At 40.2% G+C, this 19,893-nt stretch overlaps 1 protein-coding gene across 6 annotated transcripts in view; it reads left to right on the forward strand.

Moving 5' to 3' along the window:
* The window catches only part of FARP1 (FERM, ARH/RhoGEF and pleckstrin domain protein 1), a 334,762-nt gene that overhangs the window by 257,734 nt on the left and 57,135 nt on the right, over positions 1-19,893 (forward strand). For 4 of the 6 annotated variants that reach the window (XM_084651196.1, XM_084651195.1, XM_084651193.1 and 1 more), the window contains exons 14-16: positions 13,932-14,122; positions 15,622-15,711; positions 18,144-18,277. In XM_084651196.1, the coding sequence (XP_084507322.1) occupies positions 13,932-14,122; positions 15,622-15,711; positions 18,144-18,277 (415 nt within the window). The remainder of the gene's footprint in view (positions 1-13,931; positions 14,123-15,621; positions 15,712-18,143; positions 18,278-19,893) is intronic. The other 2 variants (XM_084651194.1, XM_084651192.1) reach the window with 1 other exon arrangement.

Here is a 19,893-nt window from a genome sequence, read left to right on the forward strand (position 1 = left end):
ACATATGCTATTTTCTGTCGTCACAAATACAACCTTAATGACCACTTTTACTATCTTGACATTTCTACAAAGAAAATGGTTATGTTATTTTACACCATAGTTGTGAAAGTAGCTCTAGTAGCCTGGAAATATTGACAGCTTAAGAGATAGGTTAGTAGCTAAATGAAATGTATCTGGATTTTTTTCTTCACCTTTTCCTTTTAAGATTGTTCCAAACAACATGGAGTTCAAAATTTCTCTTCAACCGTTTCCTTTTATCTGACAGTACTATATGTATTTAGTTTTTTTTAAATATACACTAAGAATTACTTCAGTTTGCAGAAGTAGCTTTAATTAATTCCATAGGCAATCGTTTAATTTAAACTGAATCACTCCAGTAGTTGTCTATATGGCCCCTGCAATGCCGTTTAACAACATTAGACAAGCATTGAATTAAAACCTGTGTATGGGTCAGATTTTTCCCTCAAACACACTACTTGTATCTGGGGACTTGCCAGGAATTTAAACAGAGCTGTCCCAGCGAATAATATCGTATAAAACCAGGGGCCCATCACAATTTAGCTGTGGGTGGTTTCTGTGGGACCAATGCAAAAGGGTACTGGGGAAAAAGAACAGTAGGTTGTGAGGGGGAAAGAGGCTGAAGATTGCAAGTCAACTGGTATAAACTCTTGTTCTTTACCCAAAATGCCAAAGTTAAGAAAGACAATGGTCAGTATCAATCATGTGAGATGCTGATTAATCTGCAAGTCAGCTGTGGACTCTGTGAGTCTACCTCTGGCCTAATGCTGTTGTACATGTTGTTTGTAGTCACAGTAAATGGTTTAATACTTCTCAGCTTTTTCAGTGGGTTCTGGAATGTCACCCATCTAAATTACTCATGGTACCATAATACTTACAGTTCACACTTCTATACCTTTCATCTTTATTCATAATAATTAATTAAGCGTCAGGACACCCCCGTGAATATTAGATGGGGAAACTGAAGCACAGAGAGACGTTAGTGATTTATCTAGTGAGTCATTGTGAATAGAGGGACTAAGAGACAGTGGCAGAGTTAGGAATAGAATGGAGTTCTGTCTACTAGTCTGTTTCTCTAAGGACTTGACCACACATAGCCATTCACTAACTATTTATTGGGAAAAGATTTCTCCATTTCTCCTATATACTGGATACTGTTGGGGATATTTTTTCCTTAGTTTCTTTGGAAATCAGCATTTAGTAAAACTTAGTTTACCTGGAAGACCTGGGTATCATTGAATAAGTTTGGCTTATTTCATTAAAACAAATTGATGTAGGAGCCATGACTTTGCTTAGGATAACATTGAGCTTTGGATAACTGCAGGGACCGTGAGACTGTCTTCACTGGAGCCCGCAGTGCTATTTCCAGCTTGGGTACATGTACCCACAGTAGGTGTGATGGCACTTGGACTAAAAACAGCAGTGTAACTGTGACGGTGCAGGCGGTGGGATGTACTAGCCACCTGCATGAGCACATCTGAGACCCTAGGTATGGGGCAGCTAGTCCATCTCATCATCCCTGTAGTCATGGTTACACTGCTTTTTTTAGCACACTAACTGGATCAGAGCTTGCACTGGTATATCTCCTCAAGCTGAACTTGCACCTCCAGCTCCAGTGTAGACATACCCTGAGAGCTGGATAGTCAGGCTGCACTGAATTTGATTTAAACTGGTCCACATTCTGCACCTAACAAATACGTATTCCTCATAAACGGCAGAGTGGCCCATTTTCTCAGGATGATCTCCTGAAATGAAATTGTACTATCCAATTTCACCCCTGTGTGAACTGATATGGCTGCTTCTGCTGCAGCTCATCCATTGTATTGTTCATATGCGCCTAAAGCTTATTGTCACATTCAACATTATGATGTACATCAAATATAAATTGCAAAGGAAATTCATCAAATCCCTAATTGTACTTCATACATATGAAAAATGTGAACATACAACTGACTAAAACGATTTCTGTTTGCTTGTGTTTTATGCTTACTTTATGTGAGCTGGGATCAAATGGAAAATTGACTCATGATAACCATTATGAGAAGTAACGTTTCCGTAATTCAGAAAATTCAGCCAAACTTATAAATTTTCTAAAAGCTTAGAGATGATATGAAATTAAGGCAGTAAATTATTATAACACTTTCTTTTGGAACATTGTCGCGTTTGCCAGAACAGATCATAACTGTTAGAAACAAACAAAAAGTGGAAACGTATTTGTCAGTTAGTTCACTAAATGTGACTCATGATTTGATGTGACTGCTCCAGGGCCATTTATCATGAACATCCATGTTTCTTTGCCCAGATGTTTGGGGAGCAACTTTCATTTGTGCAAACAATCATATTTGTGCTGGAGGAGCAATAGTAGTCATGCTGCAAGTGCTTGTTTGGTCTCTCCATTTATACAAGGTATAAACAGTTTCGTCTCTACATTTATGCAAGGTAATAACAAAATGTTTTTTAAGTACATCAGAAGCAGGAAGCCTGCTAAACAACCGGTGGAGCCCCTGGACGATTGAGATACAAAAGGAGCACTTAAAGACGATAAAGTAATCACAGAGAAACTAAATGAATTCTTTGCTTTAGTCTTCACGGCTGAGGATGATAGGGAGATTCCCAAACCTGAGCCATCTTTTGTAGGTGACAAATCTGAAGAATTGTCACAGATTGAAGTGTCAGTTGAGTGTCAAGTGTCACTAGAGGAGGTTTTGGAATTAATTGAGAAACTTAACAGTAACAAGTCACCAGGACCAGATGGCATTCATCCAAGGGTTCTGAAAGAACTCAGATGTTAAATTGTGGAACTGTTAACAATGGTTTGTAACCTGTCCTTTAAATCAGCTGACTGGAAGATAGCTAATGTAATGCCAATATTTAAGAAGGGCTCTAGAGGTGATCCTGGCAATTACAGACCGGTAAGTCTAACGTCAGTACTGGGCAAATTAGTTGAAACAATAGTAAACAATAAAATTGTCAGACACGTAGAAGAGCGTAAATTGTTGCGCAAAAGTCAACCTGGTTTCTGTAAAGGGAGATCACGTCTTACTAATCTATTAGAGTTCTTTGAGGGGGTCAACAAACGTGAACAAGGGAGATCTAGTGGACATAGTGTACTTAGGTTCCAGAAAGACTTTGACAAGGTCCCTCACCAAAGGCTCTTATGTAAATTAAGTTGTCATGGGATAAGAGGGAAGATCCTTTCATGGATTGAGAACTGGTTAAAAGACAGGGAACAAAGGGTAGGAATAAATGGTAAATTTTCAGAATGGAGAGGGGTAACTAATGGTGTTCCCCAAGGGTCAGTCCTAGGACTAATCCTCTTCAGCTTATTCATAAATGATCTGGAGAAAGGGGTAAACAGTGAGGTGGCAAAGTTTGCAGACGATACTAAACTGCTCAAGATAGTTAAGACCAAAGCATACTGTGAAGAACTTCAAAAAGATCTCACAAAACTAAGTGATTGGGCAACAAAATGGCAAATGAAATTTAATGTGGATAAATGTAAAGTAATGCACATTGGAAAGAAATAACCCCAACTATACATACAATATGTTGGGGGCTAATTTAGCTACAACTAATCAGGAGAAAGATCTTGGAGTCGTCGTGGATAGTTCTCTGAAGATGTCCACGCAGTGTGCAGCAACCGTCAAAAAAGTAAATGGGATGTTAGGAATAATTTAAAAAGGGATAGAGAATAAGACGGAGAATATCTTATTGCCCTTACATAAATCCATGGTATGCGCACATCTTGAATACTGTGTACAGATGTGGTCCCATCATCTCAAAAAAGATATACTGGCATTAGAAAAGGTTCAGAAAAGGGCAACTAAAATTATTAGGGTTTTGGAACGGGTCCCTTATGAGGAGAGATTAAAGAGGACAGGACTTTTCAGCTTGGAAAAGAGGAGACTGAGGGGGGATATGATAGAGGTATATAAAATCATGAGTGGTATGGAGACAGTGAATAAGGAAAAGTTATTTACTTGTTCCATAATATAAGAACTATGGCCACCAAATGAAATTAATCAGTAGCAGGTTTAAAACAAATAAAAGGAAGTTCTTCACTCAGTGCACAGTCAACCTGAGGAGGTTGTGACGGCTATGACTATAACAGGGTTTAAAAGAGAACTGGATAAATTCATAGAGGTTATGTCCATTAATGGCTGTTAGCCAGGATGGGTAAGGAACGGTGTCCCTAGCCTCCGTTTGTGAGAGGGTGTAGATGGATGGCAGGAGAGAGATCACTTGATCATTACCTGTTAGGTTCACTCCCTCTGGGGCACCTGGCATTGGCCACTGTGGGTAGACAGGATACTGGGCTGGATGGACCTTTGGTCTGAACCAGTATGGCCATTCTTATGTTCTTACATGCATTTATTTGGTGGGAAAGTGACAAGAGAAAATTGAATGTAAAATCTGCTAAACATCTGTAAAATCTGATTTCTGTCTCTTCCTCTCCCTCAATTTTAAATTTAGGGGTCCCTATATATAGTTAAATATAAAGTTATTTCTTGGTCAAAAGAGGATGGGAAAAAATATTTTCAACATTAACATTTTCTAGCCCTGTTGACTTCCAATTTGTGTCTCTGTAAAGTGTTTCCCACTGTCTCCCTGAGAGATTCAACCATCCCAATGATTCTTCAGGCAGTTCTCTTGTGTATAAAGGATAGGACATGGAATCAGGGAATAGACTATAAAATGTGACTTAGGCAACCAGGATTCTGAATATCAGATATTCAGTGGAGAGCTCACTAACAGTTCATAGAAACCCATAGGCCCAAATCTTGTTGAGCAGTTAAGAATTATTGCAAATTGTGACCCTTTAAAAGACCATTCTTCAACAGAAAAAGGGGTAAAATCTGACTAATAAATTGTTTTCAACAAGTAATAATAATACTAATAATACCTAGCTCTTACATAGCCCTTTCCATCATTAGCAAGACCAACCAGCTATTTTAAAAGCCATGATTGAACAACTCTGGGGCAATCCAAAAATGATTTCACAACAAAGTAAATTTTATTCTTAATGAAGAAAATCAGTTACTATTTCCATTGTTCCTTGGATTCTCTGCTCATATGTAGTAATCATAATGGATGATACTTACCCCTGTATAGTGGACCAGGCCAAGGCCTATGTACTAGACTAGTCCCACTTAAACCAGTAAGATTGTAGTTACTGGTTGAAATGAGGAATGAATGTGAGGGAAGAAGGTTCTGTGCTCAAATGTACATAAATTAAAGGTGCCCAGTGTTACTTCTAGTTTTCCAATGTGCTCCTCTTTTCAAAGAATGTAATTTCTTTATGCACCTTCTGTTCCCCTTAATGCATTTCTCTCCCAGGCTCTAAGAGTCTGGAAAAGTCCCTGAGGTGTGTGCGATTTTGTACATTGTAGAGCCTCACCTGACAAAAAAGAAAAAGTTTGTAAAATACCCTTCTCTAATTAAAAGTAGTTACAATAAAAAATTGTTGGTGCATAAGTAATGGAAGAACATGGCCCTTCTCTATTGGTTTTGCTTACTTGAGGATGTTAAGGATAAGATTATGTCACGAAGTCATGGAAGTCACAGATTCCGTAACTTTCAGAGACCTCCGTGATCATTTCCACTTCAGCCCCAGTGTGGTGGGGCCAAAGCTCTCAGTCACTTGGGGGCAGAGCTGTCAGCCTCTGCTGGTGGGGGGTGCTGGGCACACCCCTCCCGGCATGAGGGCTCTGGATCTCTTCCTCTGCTTGGGCTTCAGTCAGGGCGTCCCCTCCCCCCACCATTATTTTTAGCAAAGGTCACAGGCGTTCGTGAGTTTTTGTTTATTGCCCGCAACCTGTCTGTGACTTTTACTAAAAATGACCATGACAAAATCCTAACCTTAATGATAGTAGTGTTTTGGATTTCTCATTGCAAATGGCTTAAGGCATTGCAGCTCCTGGAGCCGGCAGTGAAGTAGACAACTCTGGATTTTCTCACAAATAGGTACGGGACTGAAATCATTCCTGGAGTTAGTAACTCTATTGACTTTAATGAAGTTACTTCAGGTAAGAATTTTGCCTAAGCTGTCTTTTATCGGGAAGGGAAGGAAATACTGATTGGGAATTTAAACCAGTGAAATGTTGCCTACACTATTTCAATAAAGTATGTGCTTCTAAAGTCGATGAAATATACCTAGAGGCAGGCAAACATTTGTTGACTAATCTATAACAGACACTGGGTCTGCTGTACACTCCATGAACCATGAACAAAGACATCTGCAATCTCCTTTCCTACAGCAGGGCTATATTATGCCATTGATACTGTTTTTACAAGTGGAATTTCTGCTTAAAAATCAAAGGCATGATATACATTGAGTTTCGCTTAGGTTAATTATAAAGCAATTCTTAGGAGTGTTTTTTTTAATTCCCTATCCTATTCCTGTGTTTTCGTCTGTAAACCATGTGGGATTAAGTATGTGTGTGGGGGTGGTTTAATTTCTTTTATTAAAAGCAGTCAGCACTTTCTTTTACATTTTATGAAGTTTGAGAAGCCCTTTGGGCCTAGCTGAGCTGGGTGTTCATGGGTGTGATTTCAACAAGTACAAATGTAAATAAGGTGGTTGTTATTACACTAAAAGAAGAAAAACATAGGTGCATAAAAATATGACATGATAGTACTTCAAAAATGGTGGTTTTGCTCTAGAGGAGATTAGATTTAAAAAAAACATACTTGATTCCCCAAGAACAGTAAAAATATCAAAGCTCACACTAACAAAAGCTAGCTCTATAACTAGTAATATTCAAGCTGTCATTGATCGAACATGAAGAGATGATGGCACATGAATACTTTCACAAGACAAAAGCTTTCTGGTTTGTTAAACCAGGTTAGCAGTTTCCTTTCAAATGAGAGCAATTGTCATTTTGCCTGTGATAATTTATGAAGAGATCAAAGGTAGGTCTGTCTTAGTGCCGTGAATGTTAGCGCTGAAAGCCTGTTGCTTTTCCAGTAAGCACTTGAAATCTTTGATTAGCTGAATTCCTTATTTTTTACCTTTCCTGCTGAGAAATTGACTTGAACCACTAACAAAAATTCACAAGCTTGACAGTATTTCATTCATCCAACCCTTTCCTGATTTCTATATGTATCTTTTCAAATAAAAGTCTTAATAGACAAAATTAACGTTTTTTTAATCAAAAATTGCTGGGGACTTCATTCTCATTTTTGTCATTTGTTTAATAACGTTTAAAGAGAAACATTTTTTGTTTCATTCTATGCACTGTTTTGTCAGCATGTACCTCTCTGGGGGGAAAAGCCTTTTCAATGTTCTGTCTTTATCCTCAAAGCATGATGTATCTTCTGTTCCTTGCATTGTTTGGAGCACTATCTCAATGTCCTTTTACTGCAGAAATACCTATTTGTACTGGGAATACCTATTTCCTCTTTTACAGTGATCCTGTTCTCTTAGAACACTCTTCATTTCACAATTGGACAATGCAAGATCTCTGGGTTGTGAGATTTCAAGAATAGAAACCACACCACGTTAGAGAACAGAAAAGGGGCGGGGGGGAGTGACCTTCACTGTGAGTACTTGGGCCCTGTTGAGCACACAACTGGTGTGCCCTACATTTTCTAACGAAGGCTGCACTTAGAATGATCAAATCAATATGCAATTGCTTTTAAGCAGGATCACTGCAGTCTTGAGGAGATGTCTTGTTGAAATGGACAGTATCTGTGGCATGAGCTTATATGGGGTGGATGCACTAGAATGTGTAGGTAGCTATTTATTAGTATTGTTTCATATGCATATTTTTAAAACTAATCTTTTTATATGTAAGTGTAAGGAGGAAATTTTATACAAACTGTTCTATTGCTGTCTTTTATGCAAAAATGGAAAGATAAAAGTTAGGAAAGAGGAATGTCTCATGACTTTGTATTTCTCCAGTTTGTAATGTTTGTTCTTTGTTTGTAAGATTTGAGAATACCCTGATGTAGGCCAACAGCAGCAGTTACTGTCTGATTTCACACTCACCACTGTCTAATACTACGGTATACCAATAAAGCATGGACTTGTACCAACTGGAGGGATTACTGGCTGCTAAACCAGTACCAAGCTCGATGACTATATAAGCATGTCAAGCCAAACTCATTTAACTGTGTATGCATGGTATTAATTTTTTTTTTGGTTTGTTTTTTGTTTTTGTTACCTCTGCCAAAGGCTTTTACTCATTCTAACTGGTTCTTGCTGTAAAACTGTCACTGGTTTAACTGTTCCGTCCAGTTGTTGGCTGGAGCTTTCTCCTGATATGAGATAACTTGTTTTTTGATTTGATGCACTATTCTTCCAAATCATTCACTACCAGTGCTGCCGTGGGCATACATTTTGCAGCTGTTACATAGAAGCAAAATTTTCTTCCCATCTCCTTCATTTTTCAAAGCAAGGCAGGTTATGAGCTATGTATGACATCATTTTTCTTTCTAAAATCTTTTGGTTTTGTCCTTCTCCAAATTCGTTGCTATTAGGTTCAGGGTTGTTTGCAGATGAGCCTCTGATTAATGCATAGCTGCGTTCTCAAGACCTTTATTCTAAGGAACTGTGTCCAAGTGAGAAACTTTATTTAAAAGCTCTATTAATCAGAATAGAAAGGTAAGCCCAATAAAGTGCCAATCATATTGCTGTTGATCCTGCTTTCATTGAAGTCAATAGGAGTTTTGCTATTTGTCTTAATGAGAGCAGAATGGGCCCTTCATCCAAAGTCTTTATAATTCACCAGCAGTAACATAACTTGTTTAGCTGCTACAGTTAGAACAGTTAGTTTTAGCCATATTTAATGCCATTCCAATTTAAAGCACTGCTGTTGTTATAAAAGTGAATATGCAAAACGGATACATTTTAATCCATCTGTTCCCTACGTGTTATCTGTTATTTTACTGACGAAGTTTCAGAGTAGCAGCCGTGTTAGTCTGTATTCGCAAAAAGAAAAGGAGGACTTGTGGCACCTTAGAGACTAACCAATTCATTTGAGCATAAGCTTTCGTGAGCTACAGCTCACTTCATCGGATGCATACAATGAAGTGAGCTGTAGCTCACGAAAGCTTATGCTCAAATGAATTTGTTAGTCTCTAAGGTGCCACAAGTCCTCCTTTTCTTTTTACTGACCAAAGAGTTTTACTACGGTTAGCAGTGCAGAGCCAATACGGCTATGGAAGAGTGAGCTGGATTTCATTCTGCCTTTATAGCAGTGACAGCATTGTCAGATAAATTCTGATCAGAGAATCTTCATTACTGGCAATGATGTAAGGGACGGAGAGAACACAGCTTGGTTTTCAGCTTCCAGGTTGTATCCACACCTAGAATTTAGGAAACACCCCCACCCCCACCTCCTAGAAAAACTCCAGTGGGTTTTAGATCAGGCCATAGGAGAGAATAAATATGGAATCCCACATTGTCACATGTGTTGTGACAGTCATTTTTCTGACTGGAATGCATTTTATGTAATTAAAGTATAAACCTTATAATGTAACTTTGATCACTATTTATGAGGGGGTGGGTGAGTCTGAGTGTTGGAGCTTTTCCAAAGTTTATCTAGTAATGCTCTGAATTTAAATCCCTTTCAGTAGAAAACATTTCCACTGGTCTTTCCATATTTTACATCTTTACATCATATAATTTTACATCTTCTGTATTGTACAGAGGAGGAGCACAAACCAGATTCCAGTCCAGTGCTGCTGTTCTCTGCTACGCAAACAGAAAACATTTAGTGGCTGAGAGTTGCATTTGCATTTGTAACTGAAGTCGATACAGAACTCTATATGGCATTAGCTTGTTGTTTGCCAATTTTGGGAGGTGGGGGAAGAATGGCTTCAAGATGTGTTAAATCCCATCTGCCTCTCTCACAACTGTCTAACATGGACTGAAATACTTTGCACTGTTCTTTCAAGGTTAGGGTGAAATATCTTGCTACAGATTTAAATCTCTAGGATCAGATTTGTAGGCAGCTGTTATGCAGACATGAAAGGGCAGACAGGCACAGAAGTCTTCTACACCACCTCCCAGCCATTGTGCCCACACACGGACCAGGCACAGTTATAATCCCTAGTAGTAGGACTAAGACTTTCATCCTTAAAAGTTCACACGAGGGAGAGTGTTCCTAAATATTTATCATATGTCCCTGCTCAGGAATATTTGTAGGGGTTTTTTTTTAATTAATTATACCTGGTCTCATGAAAAGGATACTGAGAGCCCTGACTGTAGCCAAGTACTACTGTATGCAGCCTTTCCCACTCCTGCAGCTGTAATGTAGTCCAGCTCCGACCTGTCATATCATACCCCTGCTATACTAGCAATGCGCCTCTCCTAAGAGGAGAGTAACAGATAGTTGCGTATGTTCTGAAGTGGTCATGCAGCATATCCACAAAGTTCTTGATTGTGACCAGTGGCTTCATTTTGCTTTGTGTGTGGAAGATGTATTTTAACCTGGGTTGTTTAAGGTATGTGTAAAGGTATTAACTCATTATGCCACCTTGTCCTTATGTTTCATGAGACTTTAAAGTCCTAGTATCCTCTCATTGCTTATTCACATTCCCTTTCAGTTGATATTTATTTTCATTCTGAAATCCTGTCTCCCACCCCAGCATTTGTCAGATATCTCAGACTAAGCTGGCTCAATGCAACTAAGAAAGCGACCCAGATGTACTTGGCATTGACTGGCTATTCTGACATACAATGAAAATTCTGAAAGGAAACGAGCATTATCATTAGTTGCTGGAATGGTTAACCCTACATTGAGCCACTACCTTGCTTAGGCCCGGATTCCAGAAATAATTTAAGCACTTGCTGAATTCTTCACTTTCCAGAGCAGCAATTAAATACATGCTTAAGTGCTACCCAGAACAGGGATGCTTTACTGAACTGGGGCCTTATTGACTGCTAGTAATGTTAAGTGTGCCCTAAATAACACAGGAATGTTCTTGATTAACCTAATGCACCTCCTCTTGGATGACTGACCCTATAGTTCTATATATGCGATGAATGAGCCCAAGCCCAGTCTAAGTAAACAAAAATGCACCAAATTATGAACAAACTGGCAAAATTAATAGTAACCTTTTGGCTTTAGCGATACAAACCAGCATCACCTGATCTCTGACAATTGATATAAAGTGGCGAAGAGAGAACTACATTTTCATTAATCAAAGAACCTCAATGGATGTGATATGAGCAATTTTTGTACTATTTAAATAACGTTGGTCCTATCTCTTCTGCTCTTGTTTACTTGCTTTGTAGTCAATGAATAAAGTATATCTGGATTTACCCTTGTATGGTAAGAGTTCAGAGGAGATGCTGAGAGAAGACCCAAGACTAATGTAGGGTACTTACACCTGACCACCATGAAAAGATAAAGAGAAGGACCCACATGCATAATTGCATTTAACATAGGCCCTCATTTACAAAGAACAAATTTCTAAAAGCTCATCTTGCAAATATTGAGAAGTATGCTGCCCAGAGCACCAACAACCTGAGTAGGGAAGACCTTCATTTTCATTTCTTCCTGGCCTGTTTGCTTTTTCACAGTAGAGCAAGTCAATTACTTATTTTGACAAAAGCAAAATCCAGTCCATAATTCTTGAGTTTAGACTATATTTGTAGTAATCAAGACCTGTTAATGCATCACTTAGTGTTTGGGCCACTTTCATGAAATAACCACTCCCTTGGGCCTAGTTTTAACTTGTAGTTATCATTCAACATCTAAAATGGGAAACCATTAGCATAAATATGCTCCAGTCTGTGGGAGGTAGTGTTTGGATTTGAATTTGGTCATCATTAATGTACCTTTAATTCTCCGTGAATGAGAATGTAGTATTTTACTTTTCTGCAAAATACCAAATGGAATGGTGACTAAAATAAATAGTACTTTTTCTGCAAATCTTTCACTGATGGAGCAGCTGCTAAATGTTGTGCTCCATGAGGAAACTAATAACAATGATACTTCTAACAAGCTATGAGCACCCACATTGTAAGCTGGGAAGCATTTTAAGTTAATTCCTTCATCTGGTATTTTACAGTTCAAACCACATCAGTCAAATTGAGTTTGACATAGATTTGTCCCTCTATTAATGTTAGGGCCTCAGTTATGTCTCACAAGAGGTGGTGTTCAATTTTTATCATGTTTGAACACCTGAGGCTTTCTCACAGAGGCGCAAATGATCTATTTACTGTTGTGTGGCAGGCACAGTGCCAGAATTTCTCTGTTTTCTCACGTTAGAAGAGATATCACTATGTCTTTTATAAAGTGTAGTACAGTACTTTAAACCTACAACCTCACTACTAATCTGTTTCACTATATGATCAATTCCATTTCCTTTGAAAACATTGTATACAGTTGTGTACTAGTGTCAATAAAATTGACAGTTGTGTAACAACCTATGGCGTTTCAGATTTCACTGAGCAATGATTTAGTGTGGAATTGTGGGTAAATTCTTTCTTGCTAGTTACAGTAATATAAAAACTTTATTTCAGGCAAATATTCTTTTGTCTTTGTTTTATAATAGGGTACATAATTGTCATAAATCTCTAAACATATAACATTGTACAGTAAGATGAATATGCACACTTCTGGGATGCAAAAAGAAAGTATGGTGTAGCAATAAACCTGAAGCCTTTCATGAAATGTTTTGCACTCAACCTACTGGCCTAATTATACGTACTGATGCCATTATTCATTGGAGTGTCTGAGTTGTGTTGTAGTAACAGGGGAACTAATAGTTAAATAATATACTCCAGAAAAGTGCTCATGGTGAAAAGCCCTTGACCTTAAATATATGGATATGCAGACATTTGCATTTACTTTAATTCTGGTCAATGTAGCTATGGGAATCGATAGCTTGTTAGTTTCTCTGTTGAAGTTTTTAAGGTATGAAGCCCAAACAAAACAATATGGGCTGTAAACATTTCATGGCTTGGAAGATCTAACATAGCTTTTAACAGGTTTGACTTTTCATAGCAAGTCTTTAGCTTAATTGGGAAGATGCTGAGGTTTTTTTGGCAAGCTGTTTCATTTGCAGAGTCAGTAATCTGGTTGCCTTCCAAGAGACAAAACACTAATTTCAATACTAGTATATCTCAACCTACAGAAGTATAATTAACTCATAATTTTTTTACTATATGAAATATAATGGGGCTTTATGGCTGTGATCAACTAAAATTGTCATACTTTGTGTGTTAAAAATAATACCTTCTTGTGTAAATGTAATGCTAGGATTTCCATCCCAAACAATCAGAGGAGCTTGGAATGACCCTACAAGGTATAATAAAATATATACTTCTGCTCTGTGTAGAAATGGGAAGATAGTAGTTTTCTCCCTCCATTTTAGATGTGATTGACAGTAGTACAATGTTGCCATAGAAAGTCCTAGTTTTTTCCTAGACTCCCTCTAGATATACTTCTTCTAATATCTTTCCTACAGCTTCCTGTGAGGTACTTTAGATCATTTGCATTTTGGAGTTATGTTGTAGGAGGAAAAACAGGAGTCATAAGTTGGCTTATTTATTATTATGTTCTTTGTGTTCTAAACTAATTGTAAAACTGAGAACATTCATCTGTTCTACACATTCTCTTTCATAGAGTAGGATGCTGTGGTGAAGAGCTCATCATGAATTTGATGTTTAATATTAACATATGCAAGTGAATTATTTGTACCTGTATCTCTAGTTTTATAATGGCTGTAATTCTTCCAGTTTCATCAACTTAGTGAGCATGGGGCCAGATCTTCGGCTGATATAAATGGTTGCAGCTCCAATGACTTCAGTGACAGTAACGTCCATTTACACGAGCTAAGGATCTGGGATCTTGTGCCTTTTAGCGTAATTTCCACGCTGTGGTTTAAGATTCTTACCATTTTTAGCTGTCTGGAGATGCCCCGTACTAACAACAATTTTTATTGTGTCATTTCTTTAGCAGGTTCTCTGACTGGTAGCCCTCACCTTTCAGAGCTCTCAATCAATTCTCAAGGAGCACCAGTGGTGGCAAATATGTCATTATCTCCAAACTTGAGCCCTGATGCCAAGCAGTCTTCTCCACTGATCAGCCCATTGCTGAATGACCCGTCGTATATCAGGACTGATGATGAAGAAGAGGTCAGGAGAAAGGTATTGCGGTTGACTTCACCCTGTTCTCCCCTGGATGTTTCGATTGCTTGAAACGTGGTATATGGCTGACATCTCTAGATCCCTGACACTCTCCCATCCCCTCTTCATTTGTTACAAGAGAAGTAAAGATCTTGATTACAGTGAGGAGACAGGGGGCATCACCTCCACAATGTTCTCCACCCCCCACTTCTCCTACAGCTATAGGAGCACCTCTGGTTTTAGCCAGGAGCAGTTCTGAGCAGTTGCTGTTTCTTCCTTGCTGCAGCTGCATAGCAGCTCCCCTGCTGGCTGCATGCTGCATTGCAAGGTGGTGGTATGTCATGATTCATATTACCCTAGCACCTAGGAGCCCTAGTCATGGGTAGCGTAACGGGTGGCTCTATTGCTGACTGAACTGTGAGAGTCTCAGGAAGAGCAAGATAGGGGCTTGGCTGGCCCTACTTGAGCCTAGGGGATTGTCTAGGAAAAGACTACTTCTACACTCAGCTACACAGGGCACTGGAGGAGACATTGAGAACCAACACCAATCAACATCTTCCTGATTCTGTGCCCAGCCCCAGTTAGAGCAGCCTTGTGACTGCTCTCTCTTATGCTAGCTGGCAAAGGTTCCCTTGGAGTGGTACGCCAGCTAGGGATAGCCCAAGCTTTGTGTATGCCAGCCAATGTCCATCACTGCCTCTGACATGTCATCTACACCAACAGCAGGAGAGAGGGAAGCATATTAACAAGGGATTTGTTGATGTTTTTCTTTCCCTTTGTATCAACCGAGAAGCACAAAGGGAGCAGAATAGGGCAGAGAATCTGCCTGAAAGTACCGATTGTGTCTCCTTGACCATTTTGAAAGAAGATGTTGGATCTTCAAGCTGTAAAGGGTGGTCACTGCTGCTCTAACCTAAATGTCTCCCTAGTGTAAGATTGATACTGCTAGATTTGCCCTTTATGAAATAGGGAAGAGATTTTTCTGAAGTTCGAAGTCTATATCTTGCCCTTTCTCTCCCAGCCCTTTTGATCCTCTACCTGCTCCACCCCTTTGGAAAAACCAGTTTGGGCATTTTGGAGAGTATTGTGCAGTGAATGTTTATCATGTGAAGAGATGTGTATTGAAGAGTGAACACAGATTATATGATGAATAGATCACTGTTTGTTCATTAAGGTATTTGTTATGTTTGATTCTAACTGTTAACTGTCTACAAAAGTCGTCATCTCAGCTTCAAATACATCCTGTTCCAGGAATGTGGAAGAAGTTGAGAGGAATACTAGAAATAACTGCAAATAACCATGGCAGTAAGAAATCTTTTCCAAACTCCTAGACAGCTATTGTTTGCAAGGATGTTCTTAAGGCATTTTCCACAGGGAAGTTCCAGCAAGCAGTCATAATAAGCACAAGCAACGCTCGCTAGTTTGTAATTGTCCTAGTGATTGTTGCCTAGAATCTCTTTTCCACTGGAGACTCTGCCCCCTAAAGCAGATCAAAACTTCTTATTTTTTGCAATTTACAGAGATTTCCAACTGACAAAGCTTACTTCATTGCTAAAGAAGTATCGACCACAGAGCGAACTTACCTGAAGGACCTTGAAGTCATCACATCGGTATGTTTACTTTAGTATTACTCATGAAATATATGCTGCTGGAGTCAGCTGTGGTATTTTATCTGCCCCATTTATCCCTTAGCTGTTCTACGATAGTCTTATTTTCTATCCCCTATGCCAGGCACAAGTTCCAGTGAGGACAGAATTTCAGATTTACAAAAAAAGCAGAGGGTAGACATTTACAGTAGGGTTTGTCTGTAACATGTACAGTGACAACTTTCTAGAAACTGAAAACATGCTCGGACCCTGTGGCTTTAATTGGAAGTTCACAGATAATATTTGTAATGGAGTCCCCTGAAACAGTTGTAGCTCACCAAGAAAGTTGTATTTATTTTTTTAACTGGTTTTATTGCCTCCTGTTCAGTCTAAGAAAAGTTTTAGCATTAATTTCATTGTGAGTTTTTCATGAATAGGGCAAGCAAGGCTTGCCCTTAAATAATGTTCTTTATGGACCTATAGGGGGACTGTAAAAAAAAAAGAAAAAAAAGCCTTTAATGTACAGTGGCACCAATTATCTGTCCTACCTGAACTGTGTGCAGTACCGGAACAGAGTGTGGACCTGGGCCTGTATTGTGGACCTGGGCCAGTTTAAACTGGTACAGTTTTCAAGGCTGTTCTAATTTACAGCCAGTTGCAACAGGCCCCTAGGAGCCACTGAAGGTCTATCAAAAATAGCTAAAGCACAGTAGGTACTGGGATCATCAAGCAGGGTAGGCCAGCTTTATGCCTTCCATGGAACCCCTCTTACATTGCTACATTGACAGCCACTTTACCATCACAGGACAAAGGGGTAATGGGGCAAAGCAGAATTAACCCCAGTGGATCTAAGATCCCATTATAAATTTAAACGGCAGGGCTTGATCCTGACCTACTTATACTTCTGCTTGTACCAGCATAGATCTTGAACTTCTGGACTTCCACTTTTGCAAGGCACACAACAATTCCCTTCCATGTATTTCAGTACAGGATCAAGTATTTATTGTGCCACACCCCTGTGAAATCAAAGGGTTTTCAAGTACTATCCATGCTACATTTGCAATGTACGGTTATATGTACAGGGCCAGATTTTAAAAAGTGGTCTCTAACTTTGAGTTAGACCTTTGAGTGACCACCTTCATCTATCTAGAGCAGGGGCGGGCAAACTTTTTGGCCTGAGGGCCACATTGGGTTTCCAAAATTGTATGGAGGGCTGGTTAGGGGAGGCTGTGTCTTATCTGACCCCCCTGACGGCTCCCCCGGGACTCCTGCTGCATCCAACTCCCCGTCTCCTGGCGGCCCCCCCAGGACTCGAACCCCATCCACCATTCCCTGTCCTCTGACTGCCCCCTGCTGCCCCATCCAACCCCCCGTCTCATTCCTGGCTTGCCCCCCGGGTTCCCTGCCCCATCCAACCCCCCCTTCTCCCTGTCCCCTGACTACCCCCAGAACCCCTGCCTCATCCAACCCCCCCTTCTTCCTGACTGCCCCCCTGATCGCCGCCCTCTGACCTCCCCGACCCCTATCCACACCCCTGCCCCTGACCAACACCACCCCAACTCCCCTGCCCCCTTACCACACTGCCTGGAGCACTGGTGGCTGGCGGCGTTACAGCCGCGCCACCCAGAGCACCGGGTCAGGCCGTGGCTCTGCAACTGTGCTGCCTGGCCGCCCACAGTGAGCTGAGGCTACAGAGAAGGGGGGACAGCGGGGGAGGGGCTGGGGGCGAGCCTCCCAGGCCAGGAGCTCAGGGGCCTGGCAGGAGGGTCCCGCGGGCTGGAGTTTGCCCATCTCTGATCTAGGGCCTGAACATCAGAGGTGCTGAGCTGGATTTGGCTTCCATTGACTTTGGACCGATAAGTAATCAGAACCCCAGAAAATCAGACTACAGTCGAACCTTCAAAGTCAGAGGCCAAATTTTAAAAATCAGTGAACCCGGTTATGAGAGCCACTTGCAGTAGCTACTTTCACATTTTAATAATTAGTTTAAGTGGTTGGAATTAAGTTTCCCACTTCAGTACAATGAAGTAAATGAATCTACAGTAGCTGAATTACCTGCTAAATTAATTCTGCAATGCAGGTTACTTTTCTGTATTTATCTTGGGACATCACATTTCAAGACAAATATATAAAGGAAGTCGAATTGTGACCTCAGATCCAGTATTACTGCAGTAAATTTATTCTGTATATCTCTTGAATTAGTAGATTAACTGTAAGAAAATAAATAACTCCTTTCACTACTGATGTTGCTACATTTATAGGGCCCAATTCAGAAGCATGTGCTTAAGTCTCATCAACTTCAATGGGATTTAAGTATTTTCTTAAACGTTGTCCTAAATCTGAGCCATACTGTAGTTTAGAGGCCAGCCAGGGTTGTAGATAACTGCACAAAGATAGAGTAAATGACAGGCCCTGCCCCCAGCCTTCCCCTTTATCACTTTGTTCTTTCCTTCCAGTGGTTTCAGAGCACAGTGAGTAAAGATGACTATATGCCAGAAACGCTGAAGAATCTCCTCTTCTCCAACTTTGAACCTTTGCACAAATTTCACACCAGTTTTCTGAAGGAAATTGAGCAGAGACTTGCTCTGTGGTAAGAATGTTATTCATTACTATTACATCTCACAGTTAAGTATTTCCACATTCCACTTTGGTAAATTTTTGATCCATATGGGTTGACTGTCATGATTCATTTGGGTGGATCACAAATGTTGGCTCTTAATAGAATGTGTAAAGAAAATCTGCTTTGTGTTAATTCAATTGATGAGACAAACTAGTAGTTTCCTATCAGGTGAGATACTTTTCTATTCCTATAGTAACTCTGGAGGATGTCAAATACCAGCTACTAAATGTATACACTTTTACATCAGCAAATCCAGAGAACTTGCATCCAAGAGTTTTAAAAGAGTTGGTGTAGGTGTTCTCTGGACAACTGATGTGGATTTTCAATAAATCTTAGAACACCGGGCAAGATCCAGAAGCCTGGAAGAAGGCTAATGCTGTGCCAATATTTAAAAAGGGTAAACAGGATGATGTGGGAATTATAGGCCTGTCAGTCTGACTGATTCTGGGCAAGATAATGGAACAGCTGATGTGGGACTCAGTTCATAAGGAATTAAAGGAGGGTAATGTAATTAATACCGGTCAACATGAGTTTATGTAAAATAGATTGTGTCAAACTAACTTGGTATCTTTTTTTTAAATGAGATTCCAAGTTTAGTTGATAACAGTAATAGAAATCTTTACATCAATGCTATAAGGTATTTGATTTGATGTGGCACACGTTTTGATTAAAAAGCTAGAAAGTATAAAATTAATATCACACACATTAAATGGATTAAAAACTGGCTAACTGATAAGTCTTAAAATATAATTGTAAATGGAATCCTCGTTGAGTGGGTATGTTTCCAATGAGGTCCTGCAGGGATTAGTTCTTGGCTCTATGCTATTTAACATTTTTATAAATGACCTGGAAGAGAACATAAAATCCTCACTAATAAAGTTGTAAGATGACGCACAAAATGGGGGAGTGGTAAATTAATGAAGTGAACACGACACTGATACAGAGCAATCTGGATTGCTTTGTAAGCGGGACACAGGCAAACAATATGTGTTTTAATATGGCTAAATGTAAATGTATAGATCTAGGACAGCAGTCCCCAAACTTTTGAGAGTCGTGCCTCTCCCTACCTGTCTGTGCTTCCCCTCCCCCTCTGCTCCGGGGGTGGGAGCGACAAGGGGGGGCATGGCAACAGGGGCAAGGGGACCACAGCTGGATCTGGAATCCCTTCCTCCCTCGGGCCTCTCTGTCCCCAGAGAGATATCACCTCAGAGGAACTCACCACTGGAAGGAGTTTATCACCCGTCCCATACTCAGAATACATCTCCCCACCGATGGCACCCCCACTGGGACCAGAATCAGGCTTCTCTCCGTTGAGAGAGTCTGAACCACCTGATGAACCTTTCTTCCCCTACCCTACATGTCCACCAGGAGACCTGCACCGCTTTGGGATCAACCTCCACATCATCTGTCTTGGAGGTGCTGGTACCCCATGCTGTGAGGGCCCCCACAACCACCTATAATCCTTCCTTCTGGCTGTATTGGGGGTCTTGGGACCTGTGCTCTCGTGCAGAGTTGATCTGATATGCCAGGGAGTCACCACTTGTCTCCCCTCTAAGGGGATGCTCAGATCTGCCCCTGGATCTGCC

This window comes from Lepidochelys olivacea, assembly GCF_965140295.1.
Source record: "Lepidochelys olivacea isolate rLepOli2 genome assembly, chromosome: 1".
Lineage (NCBI taxonomy): Eukaryota > Metazoa > Chordata > Testudines > Cheloniidae > Lepidochelys > Lepidochelys olivacea.